The 18,545-nt window shown below is 43.3% G+C and overlaps 1 protein-coding gene across 1 annotated transcript; it reads left to right on the top strand.

Annotated features, from left to right (window-relative positions):
• Positions 1-9,787: 9,787 nt before the first annotated feature.
• polr2j (RNA polymerase II subunit J) lies at positions 9,788-17,637 on the top strand. The gene is made up of 4 exons (XM_073053738.1): positions 9,788-9,934; positions 15,263-15,352; positions 16,448-16,622; positions 17,505-17,637. The coding sequence occupies exons 1-4, from the start codon at positions 9,882-9,884 to the stop codon at positions 17,538-17,540; spliced, it is 354 nt and encodes a 117-aa protein (XP_072909839.1). The 5' UTR covers positions 9,788-9,881; the 3' UTR covers positions 17,541-17,637.
• Positions 17,638-18,545: the final 908 nt, after the last annotated feature.

The following is an 18,545-nucleotide window of genomic DNA, read 5'->3' as shown; positions in this document are numbered from 1 at the left end:
TCTTATTTTCCTCTGCAAAAGGACAGTTATTTAATTGTTGTGTCTTGTTAATACAATAAAGCCTAGTGAAAATAGAGGGACAACCCATTCATTGCCAGGATTGAGGGAGTTCCTGTTAACTGAACCTTCCTGCCCCTGAGATCTTGCATCCCGGCTCCTCAGCTCCCGTAGACCAGGGAGAAGAACACAATCCTAACTTGACGGCCCCTCAATTCTTGCTTGGTTTGTTAGTGTACCTGCCTCGCAAGAACTCTAATGTCACCACACGTCATTTACAGTGGCCATTCCAGGAGGTGGTTCACTACCACCTTTAGGTCAGTTAGGAATGGAAATAAGTGCTCGACCAAATCCACCAGAAATGATAAAACTAAATGGAAATTCTATGCAATGGCATATTCCCAACCCTGGATCTAACTTTGAAACAGAAAGCTTCCACTGGGTTCCTCTGCAGCAAGAAAAACTAGGTAAATAATTTCTAATTCTCTTATATGAGTCCACAATACACCTAATGACCATTTTCTAAATACCATCTGAAAGGCACAACAGTTGGCATTCACTAATATCGATAACAGAGTTGGTAACCTGTTCAAGGGAGAGAGAATATGGAACACAGAAGAGTACAGCACAGGAACAGGCCATTCGGCCCACAGTGTTGTGCTGTACCAGCTAAAAAGCAAATCAAAAACACCCAAACACTAATCCCTCCTACCTGCACGATGTCCACATCCCTCCATCTTCCTCATATTCATGTGCCCATCCAAATATCTCTTAACAGCCTCTGATGTATTTACCTCCACCACCATCCTAGGCAGAGTTTTCCAGGCATCCGTGACTCTCTGAGTACAAAACTTACCCCTCACATCCCCCTTGAACCTACCCCCTTTCACCTTCAATGCATGCCCACTGGTATTAGACACTTCTACCCTCTCAGAATTTTATAAACCTCGGTGAGATCTCCCCTCAGCCTCTGCCACTCCAGAGAAAACAACCCATGTTTATCCAGCCTCTCTTGATCCAAACCAGGCAGCACCCTCTCAACATCCTTCCATAGTGGGGCTTCCGGAACTGTATGCAATACCCCAGATGTGGCTTCACCAGAGTTGTGGAAAGTTGCAAAGAGATATTGTGGTTAGCTGTGTTCTTGCCCAGAGTGAGTCTGACAGGGAGTCCATTATGTGGCCAGTGGTCTGACCTGGGTAGGCCCAGTCACAATTTGGGCTATTCCTCACACCTCACTTGAGGAGCTGATAGTTACATCTTCCCTGGCCTGTAGTCATGTGACCAAGCCTTGTCCAGACCTTCCTTGAAGGTTAAAGCCTGATATTTCACCAAGTTACATCTGACTTTTTGTTTGTAGCCAATTAGAAGGCGAGCCCCAGAGAACAGAAGCTGTCATTAGTTTGCAAGTTTTGGAGGGTTCACCAAGAATTTCAGATGACTGAGTAACCCAAAACCCTTTGTCCTTTGGGGACATTCTATTGGCTGTCAGTTGATGAGGTTCTTTGAGGATGATTCTTTCCTTCCAGTCATCAAGAGGTTTAGTGGAGGTTAGCTCAAGAAGTCACTTAAGCCATGCTAGGACTTGGTGCTTCGGAGACTATTCCGTGGGTTCGGAGACACATCTCCCATCTGTGTGTAAGATGCCCTTCCTCTTTCCAGGAGCCAATCACTTGAGTGGGATCCAGAAACAGAGGAACAATTTGTTGGAGAGAAGTGGTTGTGACTTGTGTGGGGAAAGGGCTCCCTCCAGTGGTGATTTGTGTGTATTTCCCATATCCACAAACTCGGTGTGATTTGGCTTTGGGAGTTTGTGAATGTTGTTCAAGACCAACCTGAGTGAGACTTGGCGATGTTGCAGGTTCAGGGTAAAGAGCTGCCCTCTTCAAGAGCAGAGTGGTGGGTCGTCCTTACTGTTGTGGGTGGTGGGTCGTCCTTACTGTTGTGGGTGGCCTTCCTTACTCTCTGATTCCAGGTTGTGCTGGAAGTGAAGTCCTTACACGCAGTGCCCCAGACGTTGACTGCCAAAGTTACTGGTATAGGCACTGAAAATATAGACATGGGGCATTTGGTTGGTTTGTAGTGGCCTGTTTGCCTATGGAATAAAGACAGCATCATTTAATATCCCTTGTGATTTTGGTGAGGCTCTCCTTGTTGTCCTGGTTAGATGGAGCAATCTGTGAAGGGGCTGTTTATGACTACAATACTGTCAGCATAGGATGGACTTTCTGTTTTCAGCTGTTGTATTCCAACTACTGTTCTTTTTGTGTTGCCTTGTTATCTTTGAGTGAACCCATTTACCAGCGGGCCTGTTAATGCTGGGCTGGGAAGCACAAGGTCCTGGGGTCTATTGCCTTCCTGGCATCACTTCCACGTTTCAGTGTATCATAGAAACAGCACTCTGATGTTGGGAATTTTAAATTAAAAACCAAGGTTTGGGAACACTTTGGAAACAGGTCAGGTAGCATCTGCGGAGAGGGATTGAGAAATAGTGTGTCTCACCCAACAGTTTTGATTTCACTGAACGTTTGCTCATCATCCTGTTGGAGAAATTTGTAATGAGACATCTGGGGACAACATTTTTCACACAGTTGAAGAAGTTGTCTCATACTCCCACCTCTGAGCAATATTCAGATTCGATGTTCTGCTCAGAAAAAAAAACTGAGCACCTTTGCATTCCTAGACGTTTAAAACCAGCTCATAGTGTGTACAAATTCCCCAAGATATATCTTGAATGTGGAGGTTGATAGAGGCTGGAATGTTGAAGAAGAAAAATATTCCAGTGAGATGTTCCACTTTAAGCAGATTTGAAATAAGTCCTGGGATTCTTCCAGACCTAGAGATGTACCTACAAGGAGTCTGTTTTATTTAATTGTGTCTACTCCTACCAGGCCTCTTGGTTCTCACTGGCACTTTAATCAAATGACATATCTGCTCACCTGACTTACTGACCATGGTGTAATGAATGATTCACTTTCTGTGAACATTTGTGAGATATTGTTCTAGATGCATGTAAATTTACCTTTTATAATCTGTTTAAGACAATAAAAAGTAACTTGTTGATTGTATTATTTCGTCTGAGTTTTCATTTACTTTGTTCCCCCCGCCCCCCCGCCCCCCTCCATTCTGGCTGTGAGTCTACTGCTGGGCATGGACTTCATCCATAGAAGAAACCCATATATTAAAATTCAAAACTAAAAAGGACTCCAGTCACGTTTATTGATGCAAACACGAGGAAATCTGAAGATGCTGGAAATTCAAGCAACACACACAAAATGCTGGTGGAACACAGCAGGCCAGGCAGCATCTATAGGAAGAAGCACTGTCGACGTTTCGGGCCGAGACCCTTCTCGAAGGCCCGAAACGTCAACAGTGCTTCTCCCTATAGATTCTGCCTGGCCTGCTGCGTTCCACCATGTTTATTGACCGTTTTTTTTTGTTGTTGGTTGCAATGATTCTGCCTGCTACTTTCAGTGCTGGCTTTAGTCATCCTCCAGCCCTTTTCCAGGGTGGGATACAGTGAACAGTGATGATAAAGAGGATCCCTGTCTTCTTTTCTGTCCTCTCCCACGTCACTAGTTCTTCACCACATCACAGCCCCACATGGAGTCACACAGTTCGACCTTTCACCCCCTCTGCCCCTTCTCATCCTACCCTTGGAACCATCTCCTCACCAGATACTCCTCTCACCACGATCATTCTCCATTGGTACTTGTACACATGAAGGAACTCACTGGGTGTGTGCAAGTATAAATAGCTAACCTTTGGATCTAACACTAATCTTAATAAGCTGATAAGGAAGGCGGGCTCTGTCGTGGGCAAAGTACTGGAGAGTATAACATCGGTAGCTGAGCGAAGGGCGCTGAGTAGGCTACGGTCAATTATGGAAAACCCTGAACATCCTCTACATAGCACCATCCAGAGACAGAGAAGCAGTTTCAGCGACAGGTTACTGTCGATGCAATGCTCCTCAGACAGGATGAAGAGGTCAATACTCCCCAATGCCATTAGGCTTTACAATTCAACTGCCAGGACTTAAGAACTTTTTTTTAAAGCTATTATTAATGCCTTTGAGTTAGTGATTTAGATGCATATCATATTATTACTGAGTTAAGTATTGTATGTAATGAGTTTTTGCTACAACAAGTGTATGGGACATTGGAAAAATGTTGAATTTCCCCATGGGGATGAATAAAGTATCTATCTATCTATCTATCTATCTATCTATCTATCTAATCCCTTCTGTCTATTCCAGCAACAATAAGCTACTTCCTCTGATTCAGACTCACCCTGACTGCCTCCGACAATGCGTGAAATTTGGGAGCAGGAGGAAGGAGGCCAGGTTCTGGACTCCAATGCCACTGCCATCTCCTCCCCTCCCCTTTCGGAGTTCCAGAGAGCCATTTCACTCTTCTGTGTCCACCAGTACTCCTCCCCATGCCACACTTCCCCTTCAGCTTCCTCCCCACTCTTTCCCAAAGCAAATTGGGCAATGAGGTTGAAGACCATCCCTAAGGTGCAGGTAGGCTTCCAGTTCCCATCTTACGTAGAAGAGCAACAAGCCCTTTTGACCATGCTGACTGCCAAGATCCCACCTTACATTGATCCTAGTTTTTATTCTCCCCACATTCTTAGCAACATAGAAACATTGAAAACCTACAGCACAATACAGGCCCTTTGGCCCACAAAGTTGTGCCGAACATGTCCTTACCTTAGAAATTACTAGATCACCCATAGCCCGCTATTTTTCTAAACTCCATGTACCTATCCAAAAGTCTCTTAAAAGACCCTGTTGTATCCACCTCCACCACCGTTGCCAGCAGCCCATTCCATGCACTCACCACTCTCTGATTAAAAAACTTACTCTGACATCTCTTCTGTACCTACTCCCCAGCACCTTAAACTTGTGTCTTCTTGTGGCAACCATTTCAGCCCTGGGAAAAAGCCTCTGACTATTCACACGATCAATGCCTCTCATCATCTTATACACCTCTATCAGCTCACCTCTCGTCCTCCGTCACTCCAAGGAGAAAAGGCCGAATTCACTCAACCAATTCTCATAAGGCATGCTCCCCAATCCGGGCAACATCCTTGTAAATCTCCTCTGCACCCTTTCTATGGCTTCCACATCCTTCCTGTAGTGAGGTGACTGGAACTGAGCACAGTACTCCAAGTGGGATCTGACCAGGGTCCTATATAGCTGCAACATTACCTCTCGGCTCCTAAATTCAATTCCACGATTAATGAAGACCAATACACTGTATGCCTTCTTAACCACAGGGCCAACCTGCATAGCTGCTTTGAATGTCCTTTGGACTCGGACCCCAAGATCCCTCTGATCCTCCACACTGCCAAGAGTCTTACCATTAATACTATATTCTCCCATCATATTTGACCTAACAAAATGAATCACTTCACACTTATCTGGGTTGAACTCCATCTGCCACTTCTCAGCCCAGTTTTGCATCCCATCAATGTCCCTCTATAACCTCTGACAGCCCTTCACACTATCCACAACACTCCCAACCTTTGTGTCATCAGCAAACTTACTTACCCATCCCTCCACTTCCTCATCTAGGTCTTTTATAAAAATCATGAAGAGTAGGGGTCCCAGAACAGATCCCTGAGGCACACCATTGGTCACTGACCTCCATGCAGAATATGACCTGTCTACAACTACTCTTTGCCTTCTGTGGGCAAGCTAGTTCTGGATCCACAAAGCAATGTCCCCTTGGATTCCGTGCCTCCTTATTTTCTCAATAAGCCTTGCATGAGGTACCTTATCAAATGCCTTGCTGAAATCCATATACACTACATCTACTGCTCTTCCTTCATCAATATGTTTAGTCACATACTCAAAAAATTTAAGCAGGCTTGTAAGGCACGACCTGCCCTTGACAAAGCCATGCTGACTACTCCTAATCATATTATACCTCTCCAAATGTTCATAAATCTTGCCTCTCAGGATCTTCTCTATCAACTTTCCAACCACTGAAGTAAGACTCACTGGTCTATAATTTCCTGGGCTATCTCTACTCCCTTTCTTGAATAAAGGAACAACATCTGCAACCCTCCAATTCTCTGGAACCTCTCCCATCCCCATTGATGATTCAAAGATCATCGCCAGAGGCTCAGCAATCTCCTCCCTCCCTTGCCTCCCACAGTAGCCTGGGGTACATCTCATCTGGTCCAGCCGACTTGATGCTCTCCAAAAGCTCCAACACATCCTCTTTCTTAATATCTACATGCTCAAGCTTTTCAGTCTGCTGCCAGTCATCACTACAATCACCAAGATCCTTTTCCATAGTGAATACTGAAGTAAAGTATTCATTAAGTACCTCTGCTATTTCCTCCGGTTCCATACACACTTTCCCACTGTCACACTTGATAGGTCCTATTCTTTCACATCTTATCCTCTTGCTCTTCACATACTTGTAGAATGCCTTGGGTTTTCCTTAATCCTGCCCACCAAGTCCTTCTCATGACCCCTTCTGACTCTCCTAATTTCCTTTTTAAGCTCCTTCATTATATTCATCTTATATTCATCTAGACCGCTAACATTACCTAGCTCTCTGAACCTTTTGTAAGCTTTTCTTTTCTTCTTGACTAGATTTATTACAGCCTTTGTACACCACAGTTCCTGTACCCTACCATAACTTCCTTGTCTCATTGGAACGTACCTATGCAGAACTCCACACAAATATCCCCTGAACATTTGCCACATTACTTCCGTACTTTTCTCTGAGAACATCCTTTCCCAATTTAAGCTTCCAATTTCCTGCCTGATAGCCAACTGCCTCTTCCCAGTCTCTTCAATTTGGTTCCCATCCCCCAACAATTCTAGTTTAAACTCTCCCAAGTAGCCTTAGCAAACCTCCCCACCAGGATATTGGTCCCCCTGGGATTCAAGAGCAACCTGTCCTTTTTGTACAGGTCACACCTGCCCCAAAAGAGGTCCCAATGATCCAGAAATCTGAATCCCTGCCCCCTGCTCCAATCCCTCAGCCACGCATTTATCCTCCACCTCATTCTATTCCTATACTCACTGTCGCGAGATTAACTATCTTTGAGGTCCTGCTTCTCAACTTCCTTCCCAACTCCCTGTAGTCTTTTTTCAGGACCTCTTCCCTTTTCCTACCTATGTCGTTGGTACCAATATGTACCACGACCTCTGACTGTTCTCCCTCCCACTGCAGGATATTGTGAACGTGATCAGAAACACCCCGGACCCTGGCATCTGGGAGGCAAACTACCATCAGAGTTTCTCTCCTGCATCCACAGAATTGCCTGTCTGACCCCCTAACTATAGAGTCCTCTATCACTGCTGCCATCCTCTTCCTTTCCCTACCCTTCTGAGCCACAGGGCCGGACTCTGTGACAGAGGCACGGCCACTGTTGCTCCCCCCCAGATTCTCTTCAACTTCCCCAAGATTCTACCTCTGTCTTCACTCTAGGGGCAACTCACAGTGGCCAACTGACTTACCAGCCTGCATAGACGGGACATGGAAGAAATCTGTGTCATGAGTAGGGTAGGGGATGATAACCAGGAATCAACGGAGGTTTAAATAAATTTCTGGAGATACTTAGCAGGTCAGGCAGCATCTGTAGAGGGAAGTAGATAGCTGTCATTTCCTGTTGAAACCCCGGGTGTGAATAAGCCAGGGAGAGCGTTGAAGGAGTGAGGTAGTCCATTTTAATAAACAAAACAGACAAGCCGTGCACTTTTCAAATTGAATTCAATTGACTTTATTACTTACATCCTTCATATACATGAAGAGTAAAAATCTTTGTTACTTCTCCGTCTAAATTGCGACAATTGGGTAATAATAATATTCAAATGCTCTTTTGCCATTGAGAGCCAACGTGTGGGTGCTGCACATGGCAGAAGGGACCCAATGGATCAGGCATCATCTGTGGAGGGAAATGGGCGTTTCTGGTCAGGACCCTTCATCTGGACTGAAAGATAGAGGTGAGTTGCCTGGTATAAATGGATGGAGGGAAGGGGAGGAGCAAGAGGTGTGGGTGATGGGTGGATCCAGGGGAGATGAGTGTGACAGGCAGATGGGGGAGGGAAGGGTGGGAGTTCTGCCAGAAGCTTGGATGTGAAAGGTAGACATGACAGAGGGCTGAAGCTGATGGAAACTGACAGGAGAATGTATTAATATTTCATTTTCAAGTCATTTATTGTTGTTTAACTATATACCCGTACCCCACCAAAGGAGACATTTTTTCTCCAGACCAGGGTGTAAAGCACTGTGGTACACAATACACACATATTACACACAATAACTTCGGAGAGTAAGAATTTAATCTACAAATGAATTATGCAAAGATTAACAAAGTAAAGTGCGTGAATTAAATATTGTTGTGTACAATACAAATTATTCAGTGACACTTCGAATTCGATGCAGTCGGGAGTTCAGAAGCCTAATGGCCTGAGGGAAGAAGCTGTTTCCCATCCTGACCGTTCTTGTCTTTATGCATCGGAGTCTCCTGCCTGATGGTAGAAAGTCAAAGAGGATGCTGGATGGTTGGGTTGGTTCCTTGATCATACGAAGGGCTCCTGATGAATGAATGTCCCCGATGGATGGTTAGGAGGCCCCTATGATCCTCTCGGCCGGTTTCACACTGCTCCCATTCCAGATGAAGATGCAACTTGTCAGAACGCTCTGAATGGTACTCCTGCAAAATTCAGTTAAGGTGGGGTGGGGTGGGAGGTAGCCCTGCTTACTTCAGTCTCCTTACGAAGTGCTGCTGTACTTTCTTGTCCAGGGAGGTGATATGAAGGGACCAGGTGAGGTCATCGAGGTCACCCATGATGTGAACTCCCAGGAACTTGGTGCACTTAACTCTCTCTATGTAGGCGCAGAGGGGGATGGTTCATCTGCACCTTCCTGAAGTCCACAAAGATTCCCTTGCTCTTCTCCACATTCAGGCTTAGGTTATTGTTGTCACACCAGTCCTCCAGCCGCTCCACTTCCTCTCTGCACTCCAACTCACCATCGTTGTTGATGAGGCCAATCGCTGCTGCGTCATCTGCAAACTTGGCGGTACGTTTGAGCTGAATCCTGTGACACGGGCATGCATCAAGAGTGGCTTGAGCCATCAGCCCTGGGGAGCGCCAGTGCTCAGCATAATGGGACTAGAGACACATGGACTGACTGTGACCTTTCTGATCAGAAGTCCAGGATCCAATTTCAGAGGGCGGTGTTGAGACCCAGTGGGAACAGTATCCGACCGGTTTCTGGTGTATGATGCTGTTAAACATGAGGCTGTCTATAAACAGCGGTCTGATGTTAATGCCACCAAATGATAGTCATTTAGGCAGGTTACCACTGCCTTCTTTGCAAATGGAATGATGGTCACAGCACAGCTATGGAAGAAATAAACAGAGTTCATGAAGGGTCATGAACCTTAACCTTTCAGAACATTGTCTGTGTTTTCATTCCAGATTTCCAGCATTTGGAGGTTTTCCTCTGCTTGAAGGTGACGCTTGTTGTCAGTGGTGACCAGGCAAGTGGCGAGCTCCCCGTACTCCCCACACGGCGGCGCGCTCCCCGTACTCCCCACACGGCGGCGCGCTCCCCGCGCTGTTGCGGTTCTCGGAGTGGTCGGGTGGGGGCGCGCTCCCCTCGCTGTTGCAGTTCTCGGAGTGGTCGGGTGGGGGCGCGCTCCCTGCGCTGTTGCAGTTCTCGGAGTGGTCGGGTGGGGGCGCGCTCCCCGCGCTGTTGCAGTTCTCGGAGTGGTCGGGTGGGGGCGCGCTCCCCGCGCTGTTGCAGTTCTCGGAGTGGTCGGGTGGGGGCGCCGTTCGGCCACTCGCACCGCATTTCCCCGACCGGCGGTGCCTCTTGTCTCCGCCGCTGTGTTCTCAACCACTCCGGGCCATGAACGCGCCGCCGGCTTTCGAGAGTTTTCTGCTGTTTGAGGGAGAAAAAAAGTGAGTGACCGCCGGGAGAGGGGAGAGTCTGACCATTCCCCACCTCACACCCTTGTCCTCTACCCCTCGCCGGACACCCCTCCTCCCGCCCCGTACCGGCGGCCCGCTGGGTAAATGGTCAGACAGGAGATGCTCTCAGTCATCCTTGTTCCGGGGTGTCGGCCTGAAGCTTATGGTGTTTAGTTGATTTGTAAACGTTATTTCTCAATGAAGTACTGCTATTTTTGCACTGCTTATTCAGTGTGTATATATATATATATATATATATATATACTGTAATTTAGTGTTTTTTCTCTGTTATGTATTGCATTGTACTGCTGCCGCAAAGACAAATGTCACAACATTTGCCGGCCGGTATTATTAAACCTGATTCTGATGTTGAAAGAGGGAGAGTTCTGGCATTAGATCCTGCACACCCCACATCCACATACTCACACTTACACACATACAGATACTCACACTCACACATTTCAGGCAGGGACCCTTCATCAGCTCTGAAAAGGAAGGGGGCAGAAGCAGAATAAGAAAGTGGCTGTTGGGGAGGAGTACAGTCTGAAAGGTGATATGTAGAACCAGATGAGGGGGTAGGGGGAATGACGTAAGAAGCTGGGAGGGGAAAGGTGGAAGAAGAAAATGTCTGAAGAAGAAGGAATTAGTAGGAGAGAACAATAGACCAAGGAATAAAGGGAAGGAGGGAAACTGGAGGAAGATGATGGGTAGGTGAGCAGAAGAAGTGAAGGATAACAGAATGAAGAATGGAAAAAGAGAATGGGGGGGGGAACTTACCAGAAGTTAGAGAAATTGATGTTCATGCCATTAGTTTGGAGGCCACCCAGACGGAATATGGCATGTTGCTTCTCCAACTTGGGTTTGGCATCATTGTGACAGTAAAGGTGGCTGAAGACAGATGTCAGAATGAGAATAGGAAGTCGTGAAGTGGATAACTGTGTCTTTTGCGGCAGAAAGAGCAAAGGTGCTCAAATCTCGCCGGTGTGGAGGAGGCCTCACTGGATACAGTAGACAGCTCCAACAAACTTGCAGGTGAAGTGTTGCCTCATCTGGAAGGACTGTTTGGCGCTCTGAAAGGTGGAGAGGTGTAGACATCTACAGGGATATGGTGCCAAGAGGGAGCTCAGTCGAGAGGGACGAGTGGACAAAGGAGTTTCATAGAGAACGATCCCTGGGGAAAGTGAGGAAGCAGGTTAAGGAATGATATGTCTATTGGGAAGATCCCATTGGAGGTGGGGGAGGTTGCAGAGAATAATTTGCTGGATATGGAGGCCAGTAGGGTGACTCATTCACTTTGCATCCTGAAATTCATATCCCCAGATTAATGTTCAAATCCTTAAGATTATTTAAGGTGAAGATCTATCAGTTCTCTAAGAGTAGATAATTTTAGAAGGTTTATCACTTTGAGTAGTTTCGTAAATGGCTGACCCCAGGCAACTGCTTTATCTTCACCAATCTACCTGTTGCTGATGTGTCTGTCCACATCAGTGTTGGGATGAAGCAAGCTCTCATTTTCTCATTGTGTGGGATGGATGAACCTTTGTGTATAGTGAGATAGATTTCGATAAGATATGACAACTCAAAACAGACATTCATAAGGTGCTGTGGATCACTGATGACAGAACTGTACACCACCATAACCTGTAACCTTTTAGCCCAGCATATCCCTCACTCCACCATTACAGAAAAGTAGTGTTAATGGGTTCAATGAGGGCACTAGATGGATTTCCAGTATGTGATGAAGCTCTTGTGCTTATACAATGAATAGCACCTGGTATTCCATTAAATCAAGTGCTAATCTAGTGATGCTGTAACACTGGTAGGTTGTACAGGGCTAAATAATTCTATATTCATCTGACCAGATCATTGCTCACAGTATTATCACACCTAGCTGTGAGTGATTGTGAACAACTATCATGTATTTGAAGAACATCCACACCCAGCATCTGAATGATAAAGATGGGAACATTGCTAAACATTATTCATTCAGCTTCCTCTTGAGATCTCCACCATCTTAGAAACTAATCTTCAGCCAATTCAATGCACTCCATGTGATATGAAGAAGCAGGATTAGAGATAACAAAGGCTCTGGATGAGAGAGATAAAATCCAAAACTAACCATGCCTTTAACTAAACTCAATTAGAGTTACAACAATGCTATTTTAATCACGTGGCAAATCAGGAGAAAGCAGGACAAATCCAGTTCTGTCAAATGATGGATTTAATAAACAGCGTGTTCCCCAATAATCTAGTTAATAATACCTGGTGTGAGCATTGGATGAGACCTCATTACATCCTTGTTCCAAACACGGACAGATGATAAAAAATGAAGGGATGAGGTGAGAGTGACTGCCATTTACATGTAGATAACACTTGAATGAGTTTCAAAGAGTCCTAGTAAAATGGAGCAACGCATCATTTTATGATGTATAAAATATCATTATCCCAGCGAGGATACCAAAGTTATTTTTCTAGATATACTAATGGGGTACAAGGAAATGATGGATGAACTTCATATGTACTATGCATCGGTCTTCACTGTGGAAGACACCAGCAGTATGCTAGAAATTTGAATGTCAGGAGGCAGAAGTGAACACTGAAGAGATTGTGGAGGCATTAGTAATGATCTTTCAATGACCAGTAGATTCTGGAATGGTTCCTGAGGACTGAAACGTAGCAAAAGTCACTCCACTCTTTAAGAAGTCAGTGAGGCAAAAGACAGGAAATGATAGGCCATTTAGTCTGGCTTCAGTGACTGGTAAAAGTTAGAATCCATTATTAAGGATGAGGTTTTGTGTACTTGGGGGACATACAATAAAATATCCCAAGTCAGCATAATTTCCTTAAAGGGAAATGTTGTCTGACAGTTCTGGAACTGAGGGGAAATAAATCAAGCCACAATTGAATGGGGAGCAGACTCAAAGGGCCAAATAACATAATTTTGCCCCTATCTCTGTGGTCTTATCAGGAGGAACATGCACCAATAAAATAATTTGAGACAAAGATGGTGGTAGTTGTTGGAAGTCAGTTATCCCAGCACCAATATTCCATTCCTATGAGTAGTCTATGCCTGCCCTTTGCAAGACCTAGAGAACATTCAGATGGGCTGCTAAGTGGTTAAATAATTTTGCCAAAGACCCTCTTCTACAAAAGCATCTACCTGCCCTTGAAATACCTTGAATGATATGGCCATAGCTAAGTCTTGCCCACAGAAGACAACAAGTGGTTATAGACAGGTCATATTCTGCATGGGGGGGGGGGGGGGGGGGGTCAGTGACCAGTGGTGTGCCTCAGGGATCTGTTCTGGGACCCCTTCTCTTAATTTTTATAAATAACCTAGATGAGGAAGTGGAGGGATGGGTTAGTAAATTTGCTGATGACACAAAGGTTGGGGATGTTGTGAATAGTGTGAAGGGCTGTCAGAGGTTACATCGAGACATTGATAGGATGCAAAACTGGGCTGAGAAGTGGCAGATGGAGTTCAACCCAGATAAATGTGAGCTGGTTCATTTTGGTAGGTCAAATATGATGACAGAATATAGTATTAATGGTAAGACTCTTGGCAGTGGGGAGTATCAGAGGGATCTTGGGGTCCGTGTCCGTTGGACCCTCAAAGCTGCTGCACAGGTTGACTGTCTGTTTAAGAAGGCATAAGGTGTTTTGGCCTTCATCAACCGTTGGGATTGAATTCAAGAGCCGAGAGGTAAAGTTACAGCTATATAGGACCCTGGTCAGACCCCGGTTGGAGTACCATGCTCAGTTCTGGTTACCTCACTACAGAAAGATGTGGAAACTATAGAAAGGGTGCAGAGGAGCTTTACAAGGATGTTGACTGGATTGGGGAGCATGCCTTATGAGAGTAGTTGAAGTGAACTTGGCCTTTTCTCCTTGGAGCGACGGACGATGAGAGGTGACCTGAATATCTCCTTGCCATCTTCCTCTGGTGCTCCCCTTTCCTTTCTTCCTTCCAAGGCCTTCCATCCTGTGATACTGCCCCTTCTCTCGCTTCATCCCTCCCCCTCCTGTCTTCTCCTATCATTTCGGGTCTCCCCTTCCCCCTCCCACTTTCAAATCTCTATCTCTTTTTTCGGTTAGTCCTGACGAAGGGTCTAGGCCCAAAACGACAATTGTACTTCTTCCTATAGGTGCTGCCAGGCCTGCTGCGTTCCACCAGCATTTTGTGTGTGTTGTTTGAATTTCCAGCATCTGCAGATTTCCTCGTGTTTGCGTTGACCAAAGGAATAACATTTGCCACCCTCCAATGGTCTGGTATTACTCCCTTGGCCAGTGAGGATGCACACACTAGCAAAGGTGCTGCCACCTTCCCATGTGTGTGAGAAAACCCAAATATCCCAAAATTAGACCTAGAAATCAATCATTTTAAGTATCTTTTTTAACATAGTCAAAGATAAAATAAATGCCCTATTAGTGAATATGAGGGTTAAAGTAATTTGCATGCTGCTCTATATACATTCCTCACACCAATTACATACGTGGGCTACTTAATTGTCAGGAGTTCTGGTCCCCTACGAGCATTCAGCTTGGCCTTGGCGATTTCAGACATTAATTAGTGCGCATTATACTGTACCCAAGAGTACAAGCATGGAAGTCCCTAATCTCTTATAAGACAGAGCAAGTTGGTAGTAGACAAGGCTTGGTTTGATTTATAAATTGCTTTATTCCACTGTAGGCAAAACATACAGAACATTGAGTGTGAAACACACTCTGTACAGTCAGTAACACTTCTGTTTGCATACTATAACAAAAATAAAAGAACAGGAGCATTCAAGACCATTTCAGTTGGGCTTCACAATATATGTGCTCTCTCTGACCAAGGCAGAGGCTGTCCTAGTGCCTGACTGATTCTTTGGTGTCTTTGTACTGATCAAATTTGTCAACACACTAATGTTGGATGTCTTGTGAATGACCAGTCCATATATTGCTAATGAATGGGCCATTGAGATCTATGCAAAGGCAACTTCACTTAAATCACACCTTGCCTGCCTACGGATGGCCAATCCAGCAGGAGGCCAATTGGGGAAAGTGCTACTTTCCGGGAAATTTAGAACACAACATACCACAATCCTGTCCAAGTCATTTTCATGGAAAATGGCCACAAATTTGCACACTGCAGCAATATTGGTTGAATTGCTGATACCTAAAAAATGTTTGCAGGTAATTTACCACCTGGGAAATTGCAGTCCTCTCTCACTGCTGTGTCCTTATTGTCAAGTTGCTGTTGATCTAATCGATACTATGTTTTCTGTGCAGGTACTTCCTGACTGGATAATGAATTTGTATTATTACTATTTTCTTTAGAATAACAATAACAAAAGACACAAAAGTGCCAAATGCATGCCTATTCACCATTAACAAGGAGGACCATACCCTGGGTAATACCATTCGATCGTAAGTATACAATTTCAGTCAGTAAATCTATTTTTAATATGTAATGTTAAAGTTCTGAAGATAATCTTTTAGAATTTTCCAGCCACCTCATCCAACAAGCGGAGTGATTATGGCCCATGGTTCCACAGGTTTATTTACCAAATATTATACATTTATTGTTACATCTTGACTACGTTACTTAGAAATCATCGTCAACTTTCATCAGGGAACTTGAAGTAGCCCTTATTAAACTCAAACAAGTAATTATGCACCTACTAATTTATGGCTATTATGGTATTGATGGCTGAAGGTAGATTGAAACATGCCAGGGATTTGGGCTCAGTATATTTTCCTTCATCATCACAACATCCAGAAAGATACCTTAATGTTTCATTGAATCCCACTTCAATAAAGAGCTTCCTGCTCCACCAGCTCCCAGTTTCTGGGCTGCCTTGGTCAGCTGTTTCTATCTACTCAGATCACACAATCTATTTTGTACTGTAAGATACTATAACCTAAGAAACTGTAGAAGGCAACTGAATGCACTATTGCAAGATGGTTCTAAGATAATACACTGTAGAGAATAAGTCTGTGATTTGGACAGTTTATTCACCAGTAATTGGTTCACTGGTAATTGCTAATGAATGCACTCAGTTTATTTGTAGATCTATTATACCAAAACAAAGATTATACTCTGATAATCAAGGATTTAATTGTTTTCTTACAATGCACAAATTAATTATAGTTGTAAAAGCTGACACTCACCTGTGACGTTTTAAGATTGTTGTTTCTTGACCTGCATCCCTGACCCCTCACACACAAAATCTCTTGTGGGAACAGGAGGGCCTCCCTTCTGAGCTGAGCATTAGTAGGCAGGTGTTGAGAAGTCATTGATAGTAAATGGAATTAGTGCACCATAGCTACCTTGCACCTTATTGTCAATCTGCACTGCACTTCCTCTATAGCAGATACACTTTATTTTGCATTGATACTGTTTTCCCAAGTACTGTCTCAATGCACTGTGTAATGAATTGATTTCCATGAACAATATGAAAGAGAAGCTTTTCCAATTTGGGTTAAAATTACCTTTGATTATATATTTTTTTTGCTTTGCAGACAGTTATTGAAAGATCCTCAGGTGTTATTTGCGGGTTACAAAGTACCACATCCTTTAGAACATAAAATAGTTATCCGTGTGCAAACTACTCCAGACTACAGTCCACAAGAGGCATTTACAAATGCCATCACTGATCTGATCAGTGAGTTATCCCTCCTGGAGGAGCGGTTCCGGGTAAGTTTCAGTCTGGTGATTGAGATATTGCTGAAATAACCTATTGATAACAATGGATATTAAAAGAGGCTTCAGATATGTTTATGTAAATTATTAAACCTATATTAAGATATTAAATATGTCTAGCATTACTAGATCTAGTTAGTCTCTCATGGGATAGCATACGGCAACACTTAAGATACTGAAATACAGAATGTTTTAAGGTTCTCAGGGCAATTGTGCTCAATATCCCATTAAGTTCAAGTACCTGAACTACGAATGTCATGCATGTTCTTTAACCTTATAATTCCCTATGGTCTTGATTATTAATTACTTGCATCATTTGACCTACTTATGCATTCTCATAAATGTAAAACAAATACAGCATTGGATCCTGACCATGCTTTTATAATGGTGGTGTTAATTCAACCCTCTTGAAATTAAAGCCACTAAGAATATTTCTGGTGCCCAAGTAGCTGTAGGTTAATTTTTAAATGTACTCAGACTCTTAGTTCCTCCACAGTACATGATCCCTACTCAATCAATACATCTTTCCATGTTACATAACACTGAGTATTCTTGTTCCTCTTTGAAATAAATTTACTGCTTAATGTCATTAACTTTTAAGCTAAAGGCCTCAATGTAAATCCCTAGAAATATTAGAGCTTGTATAATTATTTATTCAAACATATTTCACTGTTTTCTAAATGTGGTTCCATATTCGTACACTCATTAGGACTTTCATTTTCAGTTAAATATCCTTAGAAGCTTTCTTGTTCCTAGCTTGTTTCTCCTCCTGCCTTCTCCATGCTCACTTGCCTGCAGGATACACATCAGATGTTCCATTCTAATTGTTGCCTTTGGATCAAAACGGCTATTGAAATAAACTTTCTTCTATTCCAGGTTGCCATTAAAGACAAACAAGAAGGAATTGAATAAGACTTTGACATCAGAACATGACCTACTTGCATTTCACTTTTTAAGATAATATTGTGTGAACAACTTGACAAAATAAAATGTAAAGTTTTTTATAAAATACCTGGAATCTGTTTTTAATGTGATTACTGGGGTCTTTTACCCACTTGGGTATTGCAAAATATATGTAACGCAGAGTATGTCAGAAGTGATGTGTTTTAGTTGTAAAATGTCAGTTTTATCCACAACCAAATATAATTGGTATTGGACATCTTTCTCCATAGTATTTTATAGCAGAACCTGGCTGATGTAGAATATACTCAAGCTAAACTGCATTAGCTTATTTACATCCAGGGGCAGACTTCAGTAAATTTAACACTCAAATCATTTTGCTCATCGGGATAATCATTTATACCTGAGCTAAAAGAATTAAACTAAATTTGTCAACTCTTAACATCCGTATCTGTTGATCAGTTATGTTCTGCTGCTCTCAATGATTGAAGTATTTAAAGAAAATAATAAGCTTTAACTCAGGAGCAATTGTGCAAGAAACCATTTAGTCCTAATAATTTTGGGATTGGCATGCAAAATGAATTTTAAATCCTACTAAGGCAGGTATTAGTGCTGCTGCTTTATCTCCAGGGAAAAGGATTCCATTCCAACTCAAGGTGGTGTCTGTTTTAAGAAAGAATAAATAGAGCATTTATGGACATGGATAATAAAAGGGGAAATAGAACTGATAGGAATTCCTTATGAACTGGCATAGGCTCTATGCCATGAATGGACTTAATAGGAAAAATTTAATGTACTTTAAAAACTAAGCAATGTGTAATATCAAGGATTGTTCTCTCACATGGACATATTTGATGAACTGTACAAGTAGAAAACCAAATTATTTCAAACTAGTCAATTGTTTTTAACCAAATTATATACTAAATAGTAATTTAACAATGCAAATTCTCCTCCGATGGATTACAACTTCACTTCAAATTAGCAACTAAAGTAACAGAAGCTCCTTTTTGCAACTGA

The sequence above is a fragment of the Hemitrygon akajei genome, chromosome 8 (genome assembly GCF_048418815.1).
Source record: "Hemitrygon akajei chromosome 8, sHemAka1.3, whole genome shotgun sequence".
NCBI classification, from domain to species: domain Eukaryota; kingdom Metazoa; phylum Chordata; class Chondrichthyes; order Myliobatiformes; family Dasyatidae; genus Hemitrygon; species Hemitrygon akajei.
This window is presented reverse-complemented; position numbering and strand designations above follow the sequence as displayed.

Excerpts from the sequence above, each read along its gene's own strand:
- polr2j (XM_073053738.1), top strand. The coding sequence starts at position 9,882 with ATGAACGCGCCGCCGGCTTTCGAGAGTTTTCTGCTGTTTGAGGGAGAA. Across the intron at positions 9,935-15,262 it reads CTGTTTGAGGGAGAAAAAAA|AATAACAATAACAAAAGACA; the intron begins GTGAGTGACCGC and ends TATTTTCTTTAG. Across the intron at positions 16,623-17,504 it reads TCCTGGAGGAGCGGTTCCGG|GTTGCCATTAAAGACAAACA; the intron begins GTAAGTTTCAGT and ends CTTCTATTCCAG.